Below are 18955 nucleotides of genomic sequence, written 5' to 3' on the forward strand. Positions count from 1 at the left end.
CGCTGTTGTGCCACGACACATCCAGTGTGAACTCAGGGTTTGATCATTTAGTCAGTACACTAATTTAGCCACTAAGTTAAGTCTAATCTGCCAAAAAAAGTTATTAAACTATGAACTCAACCAATCCACCAAATCATGAAGTATTTATCATGTTAACAGACCAACTGTTAAGGGCCGCAGCCTTGGCTAGTCTGTGCATTAATCCACCTCTGGATACATCAGTAGTACCACATCACACATGAGAGCCTCAGGCAGGAGAGGCTCTCAAATCATTTGAAGAGGAAGATCTAGTGTAGCACTAATGAGCTGCCTACATAGAGTTCACAATGTTCTATTTGATTTGATTTCATCAATCAAATCACAGCCGTGTGACCTAGCTTCTGCATGCAAGATTTAATAATATTCCATATTAATAAACTACACCAGCTCCTGTCAGCTATAGCATGTAGGATGTAGGCCTGGTCTACGGTTTACATCATTTAGTTACATGCAGTTTCTATCAGACTCTTGTGTGTTTGTCTTATTTGAATCCCATTTTGTTTATTAGCCTACAATACACAGTGTTCAGACATGTCTATACGCATTTGTACAAGTATGAACTTGAAGGTTTATGAAAGTTTGTGAATTATTTTATAGTATCCTGCTTCACGAATAATTACACATAGGCCTAATAAGAGGTGTGAAAAGTCGGTGTGACACTGCCCCCTGGTGGTACACCACATGGTAATAAAGTATAAAAATGTGGACATCACATATTGAGGCATTTTCATTAATAAATGTTCACAATGTTTTAACATGTTGGATTCCATGAGCTATTGACAGCTGTGTCTCATGCCATTTCTTTATTGTGTCTATCCTTCTCTTTCTTTCTCTTAGATGGAGCCCAGAAACCTTGCTCTTGTGTTTGGTCCCACGCTTGTGCGTACCTCAGAGGACAATATGACGGACATGGTCACTCACATGCCTGACCGCTATAAGATTGTGGAGACTCTCATTTTGCATGTAAGCGCCAGATGCTTTGACATTTCTTTCCCTTCCCTTTCTAAAGTCCTTGACATATTTTCATTTATAATAGCTCAAGTAAATGATCTGTTTACTTTAAACAAATCTAGTCAAAATATGTTTGCATCTCTTGAATTGTATTTGACTCTCTCTTTCTTGCAGCATGCCTGGTTCTTCACTGACGAGCTGATGGATAAAGATGAGAAGGTACTGTCTGTCTGTTTTGTACATTTACCTGGCAGATAGGAGCCGAGCCATTGCAAAAAATGTACACTCGTTACACAATTGGTTTGGGCTCGTTGGTGAAAAGCTTTTAATCTAAAACAGATTAAAGCTGTGATACTGGTTTATGCTGTGCATTTGTAGGCATCTTTAGATTTATTTCATTTCTCGTGTGCCATCATCTCATTTTGCCGGTCTTGAAATCAGATCAACCAAAGCTCTTCACAACAGGCAGAACCGGTCATTAGAAACACCGGCCAATTTAGCATACGTTCATCTGTAACGTTCGTTCAAGCTAGCAGCCTTGGAAGAGTATTCACACAGAATATGATGTACAACAAATTCCACGTAGAACAAACACTTACATCTGTTTCACACCTGAATCTTCATCCCGCTCATGCTACATGCTGAGATTCTGCTGCTGATTTGCTCATAAATGTCCGCATCTATGAGTGTATCATTCAATTTGATGGACTGTTTCACCCACAGCATAAACGGTCAACCTCTCCTTTATTTCTAATTTGCTCCAGTTTCCAGACAATCGTTCTGTTCTTTTTCTTAGTTGGCTTTTTTTTTTTTAAATGTTGTCTCTTTGCGATGCTAATCAGCCATCTCAAAAACTGTCAGTGCATAGTAGGATAAATCGTCATTAACATGACAGTCTCCCTCCTCATAACATATTGGTTCACCAGGGTGCCTTTGAGATAATCTCCTGGGAAATGATCTACTAGCTCTCATCCTGATTGATTGCCACATCATCACATCTTTGATGTTGGATTTTGTCTCTGGCTTATGTTCTGACTTACCTTTTTCCACATGAATTACCACTCATTTCCCTGATAAGTGCATATGTGGAAGGAGACTAATAGATGCTCTTTCACTAAAACTGTTGTATTGTGAGAGCTGGGCATCCTGATTATAATGAAAGTGCTTGCTTACAATGATAAGCGCTCTCAGGCAGATCTCTCACACAGTTTCAAAGCCAAGCAAGACTGCTTTATCAAATTAGACTATTCTTAGAATTTGCCGCGTGTGCTGTATCAGTGTTCTTCAAAACCTTGGGACTGGCATGTGGATTAATATCTGAGTGAGCTCTCTCTGTTTTACAGACCCCTGAAGACCAACGGGACGAGCAGCCCATTCCAAATATCGACCACCTCCTCTCCAACATTGGTCGAACAGCGCCACTGGGGGACGCCTCAGGTGAATCATCCTACAGTTTACTTGATTCTTTTGCTGCTTCAGGTGCTCTGCCACTTAAGTTCTTTAACTTTGTAGACATTTACCTCTTTTCCAAGCTTTGTGTACTTTACTCCACTAGTTTTATTTTTCCTCTTTGTTGTAATCTGACCGTAAACTCTTCTTTGCCAACTTCTTCTCTGTCTCTTTTTCTGTCTCTTTTCGGGGCATCTCTTAATTCTGATCCTAGCCGTGCCAGTGGAGCAAACTCTGCGGTAGGAGCAGGATTTACACCTAACACTGTGTTTGTGTGTTTGGGATGCTTAAAGGATCTGCAGCGTCCAGTAGTCATGCATAATAAACCTTTCAGTTAGCAATGATATGTATGACAATATTGGTCAATTTAACGTAAACTCACGTCAGGCATCAATCACTGCAAAAATGACATCTTAGCAAGTAAAGATATTTTGAATAAAGGAAAAGTTATCTAATATTTCCCATTATGACATTATTATATAACATATACAAGACCACGAAGTTCATTTGAAGATATATTTTCTAGAAATATTTCAAGATTACAAGTGTCTTATTATTAGAATAATGACAATTTCATGCTTGAAATGAGTAAAAGATATTTAGAAAGAGGCTTTAAAATGATAAAGTTAAAACTTATATTTGTTTAAAATATAATCTAATGAACAGAAAAGTTTTTTGCCTATATTCAATATACAGGGTGTCCCAAACATCTCCATACATAGGGGTCTGTGTTTGCCAGCACTGTGTCGGTTGAGCCTTCGTCAGTGGATGTTCGCGGACATTCACTTCTCGGTCGGTCCACAACACTTCCAGTCTTTTTTTTAATTGGTTAATAAGTTCGGCGACAGTGTCATGTGTGATGTGCTCGCCGTATTTCACGTTAATGTCCATGGCAGCCTTGCGGCAGTTTCCCGATCCAGCCACAAGAATGATTTCAATACACTCTTCTTTTCTCAAAGGCTTATAAATCTATCTATCTGTCTATCTAAACAAAAATTTTCTGAAGATATTTTGCTAAAAAGTGTTCATTTCCCCTGTGTATGGAGACTTTTGGGACACCGTGTATTTTTACTTGCTATCATTTTTTGCAATGATAGAAGAAACCTTTCAGATTTTCAGTCATCATCATATAGGAAAATATGAATGAATTCCATAATACATTTTTTTCAAAAGTACCTTTTTTTTCACATGTTTTAAAAACATATTGAACAGACAGTTCACCTTTATTCATCCAGCTCTGCAAATTCCTGACTTCTCTCTTTTCTCCACCTGCACAGATTCCACTAACAGCGATTCAGCTAAATCCAAGGTAACATTCTACATTCTTTATTTAAACATCAGCACTGTGTGACATTACGGTGACCTGTGAAGCCTAAACATGATTGATTCTCTGTGGCAGGGATCTACGATTTCAAAGAAAGATGTGAGCGCCAAGGATTTCCTTCCCCTGTCCATCATATCTGCCGTGACCCGGAAGAGGAAGAAGCATCGGAGTGCCTGCCCTACAGACAGCAGTAGCGATGAGGACTCCGAGCACGAGCCTGTGAAAGCCAGTAACTATGGAGAGCTGAGCGAGAATGTGGGGAATGAGACGGATGGAGGTCATGAGGAGAGTAAGATAGGGTGTGCGGCGCAAAGCACAGGAAGTCAGACGACAGAAGTAGATGAAAAGGATGTAGAAGGAAAACGGATGATGGAAGCACACGAGGGAGGAGAACAGGAGGTAGAAGGGAGGGAGAGTACAGGTAGCCAGCAAGAGGACGATGGTATACGAGTGGATGTCAGCGTGAGGGCACAGTTAGGGCAAGAGCAGCCACAGCGGCCTCGCAGCTTCCTCTATTCCCACCAGAATTCTCCAGCGCAGAGCGTCACAGACCAGTCAACCAGCTCTCCCTCATCCCCCTGCACCAGCGATGCCCACAGACTCAGCCAGGTCAACTCAGCAAGCCGTAAGAAGCTGCGTGGGGAGAGGGCACGCCCTCGATCTTTATATGAGGAACCAGGTCTGGAGCGGGCTGTGGGTCTTGCCCGAGTCAAAGCCTCACTTGTGCGCGGCCAAGAGAGGCTGCGTCAGGCCATGTCCCCCAGCAGAGACCCCTCTGTCCAGCCGAGTTGGCTGAGTCAGGTACATGCCAACTTCCTTTCCTCTGCCAACGACTTGTGGAGGTCAGGGACTCAGCGGCGACATGCTTCCCCAGAGACGCGCCGCAGACGGAGAGACTGGAGACGCCATACGGTGGTGGGGAATAGTGGGGAAAGCTAAACAAGGACATCTAAACACCCTGAATCCTAATGCATTAACATATTGAAGGCAAATAAAGCACACTACTCAAATATCACGTGTGAAGGCAGAAGGTTCAAGTCTTAAAAATGAAGGAAAGCTTGGCTAGAGATGAATCCATTTCGGTTATTAATTGCATATTTGCACCATGCCGAAAGCAAGTGTTTCATTCACGTACCATTTATGCAATAAAGGCTTTCGGCATTCTGCACCGGTGCAATAAATAACTCGAGGAGGGCACTTCAGCTGAAAGAGCAGGATCCTCACTGCACATCCGCAAGACTTTGCACTGCACCTTATCAGCAACACCAAACACAAAATGGCTCCCGACTTCAGGTGCAATTAGAGAGCTGTGGAGTAGCCATAACAGTCAGTACACATGCTGCCACTCATAATTCATCATTCACACACCATGTACATGCGTTGCTAAAAAGGGTCTGGGTATTTCACAAACGTGTCTTGTTCTCCTGCACCCCCCCCAAATAAACACGGTCTTCCCTTGTACGACTGGAAATGACAGTATTACTTACACACGGAGCGGTTGTGGCAAAAACAGCTGAAAGCAGCTGCACTGAAATATGACATAACCTTACCTTCAGCTCTGGTGTGCCAATCAATCTCATTCTTTCTCTTCTGTGTTTTGCCCTACAACACTTGTTCTCCTCTGGTGGCTTTGAGAAGCCGCCATGACAGTTTTCTTTTTTAATTCTATTTGACCAGTTATTACTGCCAACCTCATGTCATGTATGAGCTAACATGTCTGTCCTGTGCGTTATATTGTCTTTGTCCTGTGCGTGTACATTTATACACTATGTGGGTGATCACGTGGACCAATATATATATTTTTTTGTAACAGTTGTACAAAGCTTTCAAAGTTAACCTCTGTGTACAAACGACACATGGTTGTTCTGAATTGTCCATTCTTTTTTTTTTTTTAAACTGTTACATAAAAGATGTCTTATTTCTATGTATGTATTCATTTCAAAGGGAGAACATCAGGGAGATGAAAGAAAATACATGATGAAGACAGACTGGTATTGACATTCATTACAGGCAAATGGATCCTGCTGCACTGAACGGAGTTTACACGACAAATACAGACTAACATTGCGAACGAGCAGACATTTAGGAAGACGGTCAGTGACAGCTGTTTATATTCCAGGACAGTTCTCTGTGAAATATATAGCCTAGCCCATTCCAGGGCTGAGGTGGATGTACTTTATTAAATAAGATCAATAAGATGAAAGAAAGAAAGAAAGAGTGACGGCAGATAAAACAGACACAGATGCAAAATTCTATTCAAATGTTAATGCATTTGTGATGACTGCACATTTCTCTTCGCATCACTGGAATCCTAAAGCAGAGATTACAGCATTGAATTGTATCCATTATAGATAGACATTTCGCAAGCATGACCTGCATTGATAAATAAGAGAGGCAGAAAAGGAAGCGAGAAACAGAAGGAAGCTTTTCTGCATCTGACTAAATATGATGAAGGGAATCATGTTACTATGAGACGAGATAAGGCAAGATTTGAGTAGGCCACATATAAACACTGCATACTACTGCACTAAATAGTAGGCCTGTATCAAAATGTTGAGTCCACACGACCACAATACGGCCTTTATTTCATTTTTTGTTAGTTCTGCACCGAAATACTCGGATTAGGATGTGGACCAGTATGTTATTAAACTCTGAGCCTTGTCCTGCAAGTCCATCTATAAAAAAGCATCAATGGTAAGATGTGAAATAAACCCTTTTTTAAAAAAATAAATAATAATTTAATTGATATATTTGGATGAAAACAAATGCCAGTAACGGTTTTCCACAGTTTTATTAGCCCACATACTGCCTTGGTCATGCATTAATAAATGTAAAGCAGAATATCAGGTGCACCAGCAGAAAAATACCAAACAGCTCATTTACCGGGATTGATGGGACAAAAAACACGTTTTATGGGAAACTTTACAAACGTGTGTATGACAATATGTTGTCCCCCCCCCCCCCCCCCCCCGTGCAGTATGAACACGTAACTGATCCAGAAGTATTAACTCTAAAACCAAAATAGTCTTTTTTTTCCCCCCTCTTCTCTTTTTTATAAATCCAGTCACGTGTGCAAAAAAACCTAACCTACTTTACAACGAACTAACCATTTTTAATGGGACCTCACACACAAATTCAATATTTAAAACTTGTCAGAAAAACAAAACAAACCATGAACGTTACCTTTCTGGCCGAAAAGCACATCACATTATTAACTACCGTAGCTTTACAGTAAGACAACGGATAAGATCAGCGGACAATAATAAATCAGGAGGGAAAATAATAATCATAAAAGAAACAAGGAAAGATGTTGAGTGTGTGTCCGTCACTGTGAGCCCGAGCCCTCGGCGTGTCCCTTCTCGGGCTGTGAGGCGGTAGAACCGTTGACGGCGCGTGCCGCGGTGTGCTGGTGGCTGTGAAAGAGCAGCTCGCTGTTCAGCGCTCTCAGTCTCTCCAGCTCGCTCTCCAGCTCGTGCACGCGCTGCGCGCTCTCGCCCGGAGCCGCCGGGTTTCTCCGCGCGAGCCGCAGCCAGTTGTTCTCCTCCTCCAGGCGCGACATGCTCTTCTCCAGCTCCAGGTACTCCCTCACCAGTTCCTGTTTGGACATGTTCTGCAGCGTCTCTACGTGGTACCGCTCGTAGGTCTCGGAAAAGTCCCGCTGCAGAAACTCTCCCCCTGCGCCCCCGGCTCGGCCCATGCCGTCGCTCTCAACGCCTTCTCCTCCTTCACCTTCTTCTTCCTCGTCATCCTCAGGGTCGAAGTCTTCCTCGCTGGCCGTGTCTTCTGACCGACTCGCGCCGAAAGACTTGCGGTTGCAGCGCTCCGTGTTCAGGTCGGGTTCCTCTCGGTCGTGCTCCTCCATCAGGAACTGAGTGGTGTTGTAGGGAGCCACTGGCAGACCTTTAGCGAACATCTCGGCTCGGACCCGCGACGCGCGCGCGCTCTCCCGCTCGTCCAGCTCCTTCTTCTCCTCCCAGGTCAGTTTGAAGTACGGCTTCCAGCGGCGCTTCTTCTTAGACGGTCGCCGCCGATGCTTCCTCTTGCCCTGGCGGCCGTCCGGTGCGCCCTCGGAACTGCAGCCGGACCTCCTCTTATTCCGGGGCTCCCGCTCGCCCTGCGCTTTACTGGACGTCTTTTCAGTCGCGTCTCCGTCGTCACCGGCAGCGTCGCCAGGCTTAGGCTCCGGATCGCTCCTCTCCCGAGCGCGGCACATGGGGTGCGTGTCTCCGGAGACGAGTCCGGGACAGAACTCCGGCGGATTTCGTTGCACTTGTTTCTCCGCGATGACACTATGCGTGTCGTCTCTCTGGCGCCCCCTATCGCCAGCCTCCGGAGCCGCGTCGTCTTTACTCAGCTCCATAACTGTACACTCCCACCTGAAGGAGATAGAAGTTTGTGATCAGAGTGATGATCGCACAGATTTCTTCAAAACTCACCAGTCAACCAAACTAAGACATAACGAAGAGAAAAAAATATTGTAAACAAAGCGTCAGCTTACATTAATAAAAAAAAAAACAACAGTTTCAAAAAGTGGACAGTAAATTAATGTTTCTATTGGAATTAATGCTATTTATCATATCAACGAATTAACTCCAAAAAGTCACGATCGAATAAAACTCACCGTTTACCTCAAGTCTATCGTTTTAGTTATTATGCTACTTGAGACTGTTAATGTTAACTCCTTCCGCTCCGTTTACAACTAGCTTTCTTGACAGCACCGAGTACATTTCTATCCGTTCTAAACTCCTTTTCGCTTCTGCTACGGAGACGAGTGTCGCTTGTGAATTTATTACCTCCCCCACGTAAAGGGCGCATGCGGCTAGTCCTGGTTTTTTGCTATATCTTGGGACTTGAAGTTCAACTCTTCACTGACCTATAACAAAGGGTCTCACATAGATCTACATTTCCCACAATTCACTGATTGTTTTCAGTCCCGACCGAGACACGCCCACTCTGGAACTTCATTGGCCCAAAAGTTTTTTCTGCCGTTGCTTCCTTGAAGAAGCACCTTGATTGGCTGTTTGCTCAGTCAATCCGTCTGAAAGCCATCCCGGGTGTTCTAGTGGACGCTACCAACAGCTTTGAAAAGGGTACTGACGTTCTCTATAGAATGAAAATATATTACAAATATCGGTTACTGAAGCCAAAATAATACAATGTACTGCAAATTCGGAGATGCCGAAGTACGGAGCTCATAACAGAATCTCATAATATTGACAATTCGTTTGCGTTATGGTCCACTGGAAAAGACGCACATACCTCGAATCTCTGACGTGATTAAAGGCTCTTCATCCACAAAGTAGTCCTTATTCACGGCAGTGCTTTAGCCATTGAGTATCTAGTGTCGTGTGTGTTCACGTCGTTAACGAATACGCAAATTTCCACAGCCAAATTTATTTTTTACGTCGAAATGCGACGTTATTTCTCTACAAAAAACGAACCAACGTTTAATAAGCGTCTTTTCAAAGACATCGAAAGTATTTACCGTGAATATGAGAAGAGAATGCGGGGCGTTAGCTTTTCTGTTTGCCTGCTAGCCAGTCAAGTGTTCAGCTAACCTAGCTAGCTACATAAACGGCGGCTTTACCAAGCCGTGTAAAGAATGCCAACACAAGAGTGTGTATCTAAGTATAATGTCAATAAAACGCAGTTTGTTGCGTCTCCCACATGAACAAAAAGAGGTCTTCCAATATTCACCAGCAACAATGGCTTTAAAGCTAGGTTATTTAGCCAGCTAGGTTAACTAGCTAGCGAGCTTGTTAATTTGTGTAAACTAGTTTGTATGTTTCTAACTAGGTTAGTTTCGGTGGAGGAAGCGAACTGTGAAGTAGATTTCCCTTCAGCAAAAACAACTGCGTGTTTACCTCCATACTATGATGCCCTAAATAGGTTAGCTACGTAGCTAGCTAGTTACCAAACAGAGCTTGCCCTGACTCGCCAAGAAGCCATTTCCTCGCTAGGGAAGTTAAACTAGCGTTAGCTTCACCACGGCTGCGCCTTCATAACAAAACATAAGGCCTGGTTTTTTGGCAGGATATGGCGTCCGAACAGTTAAATTGTTTATTTTATAAATGTACCACTGGAAACGCGATAAGAAATCAACCGATACATATCTGGAAATAAACCTTTTCACGTCGAATACACTGAACAGCTTTGCACCTTTTTGCTAATCGGCGTGGCTGCTCTTGTCTAAGACGAGGCTGTTTACTATCAGTTGGGTTGCACTGCCACGGCAATGGCGCTCGACCAGGACTCGGTTTTAGTTCATTATCACGGCCTCATTTCGTAAATAAAATGAACAAGCCATGTCGCTGATCCAGCAGGTAATGAGCCAGATGATAGCAGACAATGCGCTGAAATGACCCTCTGCCGTGTTTTTGCATAAATTCAGTGTTTATGGCAGTATTTAAATAGATTGTAAGATACATTACAAACGTGTATAAAACAAAAACAAATCGGCGTTAACCTCCACACGCACCTAAAACTGTTGCAAACTATTACAAAGAGCAAATAAAACGAAGTGTATTTCACTCATACAAATATATTTTTTCTTTTGATTCCCTTTGCTCAATCTTAACGCATTTGCACTAAATAATTGCATTACCCCCCCCCCCCCCCCATGTGACTCAGTATGTTAGTTTAATACATGCATTTGTAGATTAATATATAAGGCAATTATATTTATTTATTTGTTTATTTAGCACTTCTCAGTGTTATCAGTGAAGTGTGAAGTAAATCCGCTCAGATACTTGAACCCACTGTGAAATCCACATGAAGGCCATATGTGTAATTTAAGGCTTTCCTGATAAGGAACTCTCACACAATACACTATATGCTGATGTGTCCACGTTGCCCCTTTGAATAATGACTTAAAGACCAACAACAACAACAACAAAATCTGTTTAACAGGGTTTGAAAACTATAATGTTTGTACAATCTAACACCTATAGTTTGATCGATACGAATTTATCCCATTTAAATTTAAAAAAAAAAAAGACATCAATCTGTAGTCTTTGAAAAACCCAACCTGAAACCGTTTCTGCAGTCAACAAGCATCATGAAGTTTGTAAGAGTAACATTAAGATTCACATTAGTTTTTCTTCAAGATAGATAACATCATTGCAGCACTCACCCTCTAGTAAATGTTGCCTGTGTAAAGCTTTAGTCTCACACACAAGTGCTAAATGAATAAGAAAACAGAGAATGCCTACACACTGTTCCTAATGTACCCCGAGTTTATTTCCAAAGAATCTGTCGAGCCGATTCATTAAGTTGTTCATATTTTAAAAAGCATCCCTGTTTTCTTTAAGCACCTGAACCTCACCATCACACACTATGTATACTATGTAGTATGATTTCAAATTATGGACAGAGAAGCTTCTGAGGCTTTTTCTTCCTCTGCTGTAGCCAGAATATCACTCCTTGAGCGATGAAAGGCCAGATCAAAAGCACCAGCAGAGTTCGGCCAGAGACATCAAATGGCCACCATTTCTCCACCTGTGGACGGAAGTGGGATTTCCATTTCACATTTCATACCGTCTTGTTATTCATACTCAGAAATATGAATCTTTTAAAGTTTTTCCCCCCTCGTTTTAAAGTCTAGACATTACCTCAGTCTGTGGAGATGTCAACTGCACGTGTCTCCACTGTGCATTTTGAGCCTTTAATGCATTGAAAAAAGAAGGACAGGAGAAAAATTAAGAGTTTCCACATGAAGCTCAGAATACCGTACATCAGTTAACCAAAATGTCAGTGGATATGGTCATGAAAACTATTACAGTACTGTAGCAATGTAGATGTCCCTAAACTGTCTCCTTGTCAACATTCACATTTACAGTGTAAAATTCTGTTTCTAGTTTTAGTTTCTAGACTGATCTAAGTTGCGTACATCAAACGGCTTTAAATATATAAATAAATAAATGGTTAAAATAGTAATCATGCAATATGCAATCAGCAATTATACTGCTGTATAGATTCTTAATGCAACAAAAAGCTTGAAGTTTCTGTTTTTGCAAAAGTCCCTTTATTTATATGACTGAAGATCTGGGAACTCGGTATGACTGGGAACATTGTTTACTGTTTTCAAAAATTTTATTACATGTTTATTAATATCTAATACTCATATTGTGTTAAATAATCTGCATTTTTATTTGTGCACCACACCACTGAGATCCTAGTGGCCCATGTTTCATACACATATTACTTTAAATCAACTCTAACTTCGCTAATTCACTAAACTACTTCCCTAAATTGCTGATGGATATCAGTCCATCAAAAAGCCTAACGGACCAGAATTACTACTCAACTTAAATAGTTTTAATGCTTATTACTGTTCTATCCAGCAATCTACAGTCAGGTCCTTAAGTATTTGGACAGTGACACAATTTTCATAATTTTGCCTCTTTGCACCACCACAATGGATTTGAAATGAAGCAATCAAGATGGGATTGAAGTGTAGATTTGCAGCTTTAATGCAAGGAGTTTAACAAAAAAATATTGTATTAACCTTTTAGGAATTACAACCATTTTCACGGGCTCAAAAGTAATTGGACAATCGACTGTTGAGCCTGTTTCCTTATTATTTCATGACAAATTAAGGAGATAAAAGGTCTGGAGTTGATTCCAAGTGTTACATTTGCATTTGGTAGCTGTTCATGGGAACTCTCTTGAATAGAATTTGCAGTACAAAGAAGTGGAGATGCAAGTGAAGGAGGCTATCATAAGGCTGGAAAAAACCAAAAACAAAACAGACCTATCAGAGATAACAGAATCTTCAGGAGTGGCCAAATAAACAAATTGGTATGTTCTTACAAAGAAGGAATGCACAGCTCAGCAACTCCAAAAGGCCTGGAAGGTCACCGAAGACAACTAAAGTGGATGATCGCAGAATTCTTTCCTGGGTGAAAAACTGAAGATGGCTGCAGTTAAGGTCTGGCAAAGCATGTCAAGGGAGGAAACTCTGCATTTGGTGGTGTCCACAGGGTCCAGGCTTGTCACTGACCGGAACTATTAAAAATAATCCATATATTTTCAGTTATGTTGGTTTGTCCAATTACTTTTGAGCCTGTGAAAATGGAGGGACTCTGTAAAAAATGGCTGTAATTGCTAAATTATTTATGCAATATTTTTGTTAAAAGCCTTGAATTAAAACTGAAAGTCTACACTTCACTCATATCTTGATTGCTTCATTTCAAATGCATTGAGGTGGTGGACAGAGAAATTATGAAAATTACAAAATTCGTGTCACTGTCCAAATACTTATGGACCAGACTGTATGTGTTTCATTAGCATTGCCTACATTACAAGAATTCATACCATTAACAAAACATACTTTTATGGTAGTTTTCTTTCACTGTGTCACAGACTACACAAATTGCTTCATTGCTTTCACAAGCAGAGCCTTACATTAGCTGCAGCCAAGCCCTCGACCACCTCCAGCCGCTCCATCACGCTCTGCATGTCCTCTCGGAGCCTCTGTAGTGCCAGTATGATCTGCTCCTGCACCTGTGTGTCCTGAAGTCCTTCAGTCCCTCTGTCAGGGTTGTGTCCTCCTCGTCCGCCAGATGCCTGCTGCCCCGCTCGTCTACCGCTGCTGTACGGAAAACCACCTAGACGCAAATAAGAAATTACAGCTGCATATATAATCATGGCTCCAGCTTGTCTAAATTCAACTGTGAAATTGTTTAGCACTCACCAGGAGCTTCCCTCCAACCATGCCTCATTCCGTCTCTTCCTTGTTCCCTCCTCCTCGGCGGTGGTCCATTTCCAGCCCCCTCTCCACCCTGTCCAACACCCAGCTGGGTCACCTGGAGGGCAGGTGTGTTCACGAGCTGATTCTGCCCGCCGTGTGGCTCAGGAACTGGCTGTTTGTAAGAGGCATGTAAAGTGAGCGCGTGGTGAGCTCGGCATGTCTAACAATAGCACAAGCTGGTGTTGCCAAGCGCGGTAGAAGTTCATACCTTTATGTAGTCCAGCTGCTCCATTGAGTCGCAGAAAATTTCACTCTCAGAGTCGCTAGTCAGCACCAGACCATCCGACAGAGCCACATCTACACACAGGTAGCAGCTATATCAGTCTGATTTAATACTGAGTAAACGATGTAAGCATGTTTGTTTGGGACTCATCAAGGGTACATGGGTCCTGAGGTCACAGTGGACTTTGAAGCATTGCAAATTCTTTCCATTCTTTCTTAGAAATACTCCATTTCACCACATAAACATATGTATATTTTTCCTTTTGGACGGACCTTACTGAACCAAATTTAAAACTTTTGGTCGACCCAAAATGACAATTTAAACAATGACATAATTTTTCCCAAATGTACTAGACCAGACAAGACATGTCTGGTGTCTGAAGTGTGCCTCGTGTTTTGCAAAATTACACAACCTTAATCCACATTTGTATAGTCCTAGAATTAGTCAATAAAAATACCAGATTATTAATACAGTCATCATGCAAATCAAATTGCAACTCTATTCTCCTCCACATCCTCCTTATTTTCACTTTTGTTCCTAACCAGAGTCTGATGCTTGTGTGTAGAAACTATGCGCTGAGGAAGAAATTGATTTCAGCCTGACGATGTCTGTAATTACACATTTAAGTGCTGCAATACTCTTTTGTCCCTTTTTGTACACAAGTGTCATAAACCACATAAGTCTAGTTGTGATCATTTTGGATATTTAATATACACTGGCTGACAGTTTGTTTTGTTTGTGTTCATTGGCAAAATAATATGTAATAACAAACACAAAAGAAATCTGTCTAGAAGTTGTTTAAAGTACATGAAGTATTACCTGCACTTTCATTCTGAGGCACACTGTTAAGGACAGGCTCAAGATCCAACTTTTGCTCTCGCTCTTGTTCTCGACTTATTTCTTCTTGTATAGTGCCATCCACGTCCTTAGCAGGAGTTTCAGTTGCTTCGTTTGCATTTATATCTGTCAGAAAATAAAACAACAGATCGTATATAAAAAATAACATGATTTATATATTTATTTCCCTTTTTTTAGGTTAAGACATTCATTATTAAATAGCTTTAGTATTCAGTTGCACTTGAACACTAATAAGCCTATACATTTTTTGCTTCCACATACATAATGAACATTAGCAATAGAGCTACTCTATATGTTGATATTTAATTCGATCATATTTCTTGTGCTTTTTGGGCCCAATGTAAAATGATCAACTTATCTGCATGTGGTAGTGATTTTAACTTTAAACACAGTTAGCCAAATCGCAAATGGACCTCTATTCACTATATTGTGGCTTGGTTTATTTATCCTGAAAATTATACAAAGCAATTCTTGCAATTCAAATGATATTTTATTAACAAATTAGATAGATACATGAAGATTGCTTGAGTAGTTGATTACTCTCGCCACATACTCACCTTGTCTCAGATTCAGTAGTACCTCTGGTGGTCTTGGTAGATCATGAATGACATGGTAGAGTGGCTCAAAATAATGGTAAAAAGATGCAGTCTTCTCATTTATGGGCATACTGTCTATAAGCTTATAAAGAGAATGTGTTAACTCAACAATTTTCCCAAATCAAATTCACAACAGGAGGAATAAACAACAACACATTAATTGTATTAGTATGTGTTTTTGTGGGACTTTGTACGAGAGAGACAAAGAGAGAGAGAGAGTTCAACGAAGTTTTGCACAGAGGATATAACAAAATAAGCATTGCTAACCTCTTGCGCAACTTTCTTCATCTCATCGACATAGGCGGCCATGGCACTCGCACGACTCATGTTTCCAAGCCGATTCCAAGCATCCCTGTAAGAAGAGAATGTCTGCGTGTGGTAGATGTATATTTTCTTATACTAAGCCTAAATTTTATTACAAATACAAGATGACGTGCACACCTTAAAGACAATGTAAGACGGACGTCTTAATCATAATCATAGTCACATTAATTCATTAATTCATTCATTGATCTTTAGTAGCTGCTTTATCCTGGTCAGGGTGTCGATGGATCCAAAGCCTATTCCAGGAACACTGGGCATGAAGTGGGAATATACCCTCGATTCAGAAGCAAAACTCAAGGGTCTACAGCTGGACCTGATCAAACTCCTATATCTGTAACCCTAACCAACAAGATGCTCAACAACAGCACACTTAGCAACACATATTCAGCCTGAAACACACCTTTGGACCTTTGGTGTGACTCAGGTAGGATTACCTGGATGAGACCTCGTAGATGTTTGGTTCTACGGAGAGAGGTACTTGGGAAACCTTGGGGCAAACCCACACATACATGTAGAGAACATGTACAGACACACAAACAGTAACCCAATCTCAGGATTGAACCAGGAGGGACTCTGTGCAGTGCAAACTCTACCTGCTCCACCATGATAACGTTACGTAGTTATTTTTCCCCCTATGCACAGATGTTGGCGTGAACAAAGATGATCATCGTTGGTGGGTAAGACCAACTGCCTTTTGATGGAGGGTTATAAGAACAACAATTTTGATACTGTTGACTCATGTCCGATATACATACTGTATGACCAGGTACGTGGGGGGGGGTGAAGAGTGGGGGGGGGGGGGGGGGGGGGTTTGAAGAAAGGGAGGGGTTTCGACTTTGGCGCCAAGCCAGGTGTCAGTGAGTTGTGTTTATTACAGATAACCACGAACATTATAACACTCACCACTTGTAGCGACCCACAGGGTCCCAGAAGCCCGGACGAGATGCTGTGCAAGGTCCACACACAGCCTGTTTATACAGGCTATAGAACCGCAGCATCACTTCATACGAAGGCCTGTAGGAACCTGATCATCATATTGAACACAGAAATTTACAGTGCTGTGAATTAAAAGTCACTGCTACGGTGTATTTTGCTGCTCAGGTGCTTTATACATCTAATATGGTACCAAACTACCAGCTTGCTCTGTGTTTCTCAGTGAACGTGTAAGTGATTACCGTTTTTGGGCAGGTTCTGGATGACATCCACAGCCGCCTGGAAGCGTTTCTGACACTCTTCAGACTCGGTCGAGGGCAGATGTGCCACTTGGATCTCCATAATCAAAGCCTGAGGGCTGCTGCTGTTCGTAAAACAAAACTACCCCCCCCCCCCCCCCCCCCCCCCCAAAAAAAAAAAAAACAAAAAAAAAAAAACGACGAAATGAAACAAGCTGAAACTCTAAACTCAACCGCAGTAGCAATGCATATTCATATCACTACAGCACGCAGGATTTTCCCGAAGGCTCAAAAACAGTCGTGTCAGCTGTCCACACGGTTAACTCAGGAGCAGGCGATGATACCGCTCAGAGCAGACCCTCACAGCGGGAAGAAAACTCGTGTTTTTGCCGTTTTTCTTGCGGTGAAGTAGCGACTTTTCTGTTTAGTCAGTGAGGTGGTGCGAGGTGAACATAGTCCACTCACCTCACCTGCAGTCTCTCTGTCTGACTGAAATTACACCAAACCCAAGGGTTTAAAAAAAGCTGTATGAGCTGTCAAAGTGCTAAAACGGCCAAAAACTAGAAATGCGAGTTCTCATAAGATGACGATTGGATTTGCTGGCTGTCGGTATCTAAAAACTGCTGTGGACTTGAGTTCAGTTCCGGGTCCTGTCACGTGACAGAGCAAGAAGGGACACACAGAGCGAATGTGTGCAAAGGAAAATGATTACAGTGATTACTAAACAACACAAAAACAACACAGGGAAGTAAACATCACAGTGATATGTAGTTACATTACAGACCAATTCATCTGATTGATAATTGTAGGCTATACAACAGCTCCTAAGGCTGATGATGATAGTAATAATAATAATAATAATAATAATAATAATAATAATAATAACAACAACAGATTATTGGCATATACTGATGTTACTGACATGAAAATTTAATTGTTCTTTTTCACCATTTAATGGGTTGCATCGGAAAGAGAGAAAGCAAACAAAAATGTATCTACAAATCAAAGAAAACAAAGAAAATAACGTTAGATAAAAACACTAATTAGGATATATATATATATATATATATATATATATATATATATATATATATATATATATATATATATATATATATATATATATATATATATTTTAAAAGCTTCAAAATAATACTAAAAAAACTTTCACCACTAGATGGCATGCACTTACTAAGATGCACTTAATATATATATATATATATATATATATATATATATATATATATATATATATATATATATATATATATATATATATATATATATATATATATATATATATATTATACATACGTGGAGATAGATATATATATATATATATATATATATATATATACACACACACACACACACACACACACATATATATATATATATATATATATATATATATATATATATATATATATATATACACGTATATACACAGTCTTCCAAAAGTATTGGAACAGCAAGACCAATTCTATTGTTTTCGTTATACATTGGACACCTTTAGGTTTGATATCAAATGATGAATATGAGACGACAGATCATAATTTCAGCTTTCATTTCCTCCTATATATATGTACACATCCAGATCTGTTAAACAACTTAGAACATGGCAGTTTTCGTTTGAACCCATCTGTTCTTTTTTTTTCAAGTGATCAGAAGTATTGTAACATGTGAGTGATAGGTGTTTCTTGCTACCCAGGTGTGCCCTGTTAAATTGATTGTTTAAAGAATTAATAACTCTGAATGTTTACTCTTGGTTTGAGACTTGGGTTTCACCTGTGAAGACTGCATTTGTTGTTAAAAAGGATAAACCAATATGAAGACCAGAGAGCTTTCTATGGGAGAAAAGCAAGCCATTTTGAAGCTGAGAAAAGTGGGAAACTCTATCAGTACCATGGCACAAGCATTGGGCATAGCCAATAGAACCATTTGGAATGTCCTAAAAAAGAAGAAGAAAGAAACCACCGTACTGAGCAACAGACACTGAATGAGTCGGCCAAGGAAAACAACAACAGCTGGTGAAAAGAAACATTGTGACAGTTATGAAGAAAAACCCAAAAGCAACAGGCAATGACCAACAACCTCCACCAACAACCTTCACAAGGCAAGGGTGACAGTATCACAATACTATACCATAAGATGCAAACCACTCATCAGAATAAGAATCAGAATGCCAGATTGGAATTCACAAAGAAATACAGAGATGAGCCACAAAAGTTCTAGAACTAAGATTAACTTCTACCAAAGTGATGGAAA

General features: G+C 40.8%; 3 protein-coding genes across 15 annotated transcripts in view; 1 reads left to right on the top strand and 2 right to left on the bottom strand.

Moving 5' to 3' along the window:
* arhgap23b (Rho GTPase activating protein 23b) overlaps positions 1 to 5751 on the top strand; it is a 37819-nt gene extending 32068 nt beyond the window's left edge. For 6 of the 7 annotated variants that reach the window (XM_017483382.2, XM_017483380.3, XM_053685204.1 and 3 more), the window contains 5 exons: positions 877 to 1002; positions 1165 to 1209; positions 2334 to 2427; positions 3717 to 3748; positions 3839 to 5751. In XM_017483382.2, coding sequence (XP_017338871.1) covers positions 877 to 1002; positions 1165 to 1209; positions 2334 to 2427; positions 3717 to 3748; positions 3839 to 4702 — 1161 coding nt within the window. In that variant the 3' untranslated portion in view covers positions 4703 to 5751. Of the gene's footprint in view, positions 1 to 876; positions 1003 to 1164; positions 1210 to 2333; positions 2428 to 2653; positions 2679 to 3716; positions 3749 to 3838 lie in introns of all 7 variants that reach the window. The other variant, XM_047159453.2, reaches the window with a different exon arrangement.
* Positions 5752 to 6535: 784 nt separating this feature from the next.
* hexim1 (HEXIM P-TEFb complex subunit 1) lies at positions 6536 to 10298 on the bottom strand. 5 transcript variants are annotated; one of them, XM_017483389.3, is made up of 2 exons: positions 9023 to 10298; positions 6536 to 8139 (listed from the first exon to the last, which is right to left on the bottom strand). In XM_017483389.3, the coding sequence occupies exon 2, from the start codon at positions 8121 to 8123 to the stop codon at positions 7089 to 7091; it is 1035 nt and encodes a 344-aa protein (XP_017338878.1). In that variant the 5' UTR covers positions 8124 to 8139; positions 9023 to 10298; the 3' UTR covers positions 6536 to 7088. The 5 variants fall into 5 exon arrangements, with proteins under 5 accessions (XP_017338878.1, XP_047015411.1, XP_047015410.1 ...); XM_047159455.2 differs by lacking the exon at positions 9023 to 10298 and adding an exon at positions 8392 to 8854 and having other exon boundaries at positions 6536 to 8211; XM_047159454.2 differs by lacking the exon at positions 9023 to 10298 and adding an exon at positions 8385 to 8854 and having other exon boundaries at positions 6536 to 8211.
* Positions 10299 to 10750: 452 nt separating this feature from the next.
* acbd4 (acyl-CoA binding domain containing 4) lies at positions 10751 to 17355 on the bottom strand. 3 transcript variants are annotated; one of them, XM_017483385.3, is made up of 10 exons: positions 16691 to 17354; positions 16419 to 16539; positions 15459 to 15543; positions 15153 to 15273; positions 14557 to 14700; positions 13723 to 13811; positions 13458 to 13626; positions 13169 to 13371; positions 11374 to 11424; positions 10751 to 11260 (listed from the first exon to the last, which is right to left on the bottom strand). In XM_017483385.3, the coding sequence occupies exons 1-10, from the start codon at positions 16788 to 16790 to the stop codon at positions 11126 to 11128; spliced, it is 1218 nt and encodes a 405-aa protein (XP_017338874.1). In that variant the 5' UTR covers positions 16791 to 17354; the 3' UTR covers positions 10751 to 11125. The 3 variants fall into 3 exon arrangements, 2 of the variants coding, with proteins under 2 accessions (XP_017338874.1, XP_017338875.1); XR_006983527.2 differs by lacking the exons at positions 10751 to 11260; positions 11374 to 11424 and adding exons at positions 11771 to 12488; positions 12575 to 12769 and having other exon boundaries at positions 16691 to 17355; XM_017483386.3 differs by lacking the exons at positions 10751 to 11260; positions 11374 to 11424 and adding an exon at positions 11767 to 12769 and having other exon boundaries at positions 16691 to 17355.
* Positions 17356 to 18955: the final 1600 nt, after the last annotated feature.

This window comes from Ictalurus punctatus, chromosome 13 (assembly GCF_001660625.3).
Source record: "Ictalurus punctatus breed USDA103 chromosome 13, Coco_2.0, whole genome shotgun sequence".
In the NCBI taxonomy this organism is placed as follows: domain Eukaryota; kingdom Metazoa; phylum Chordata; class Actinopteri; order Siluriformes; family Ictaluridae; genus Ictalurus; species Ictalurus punctatus.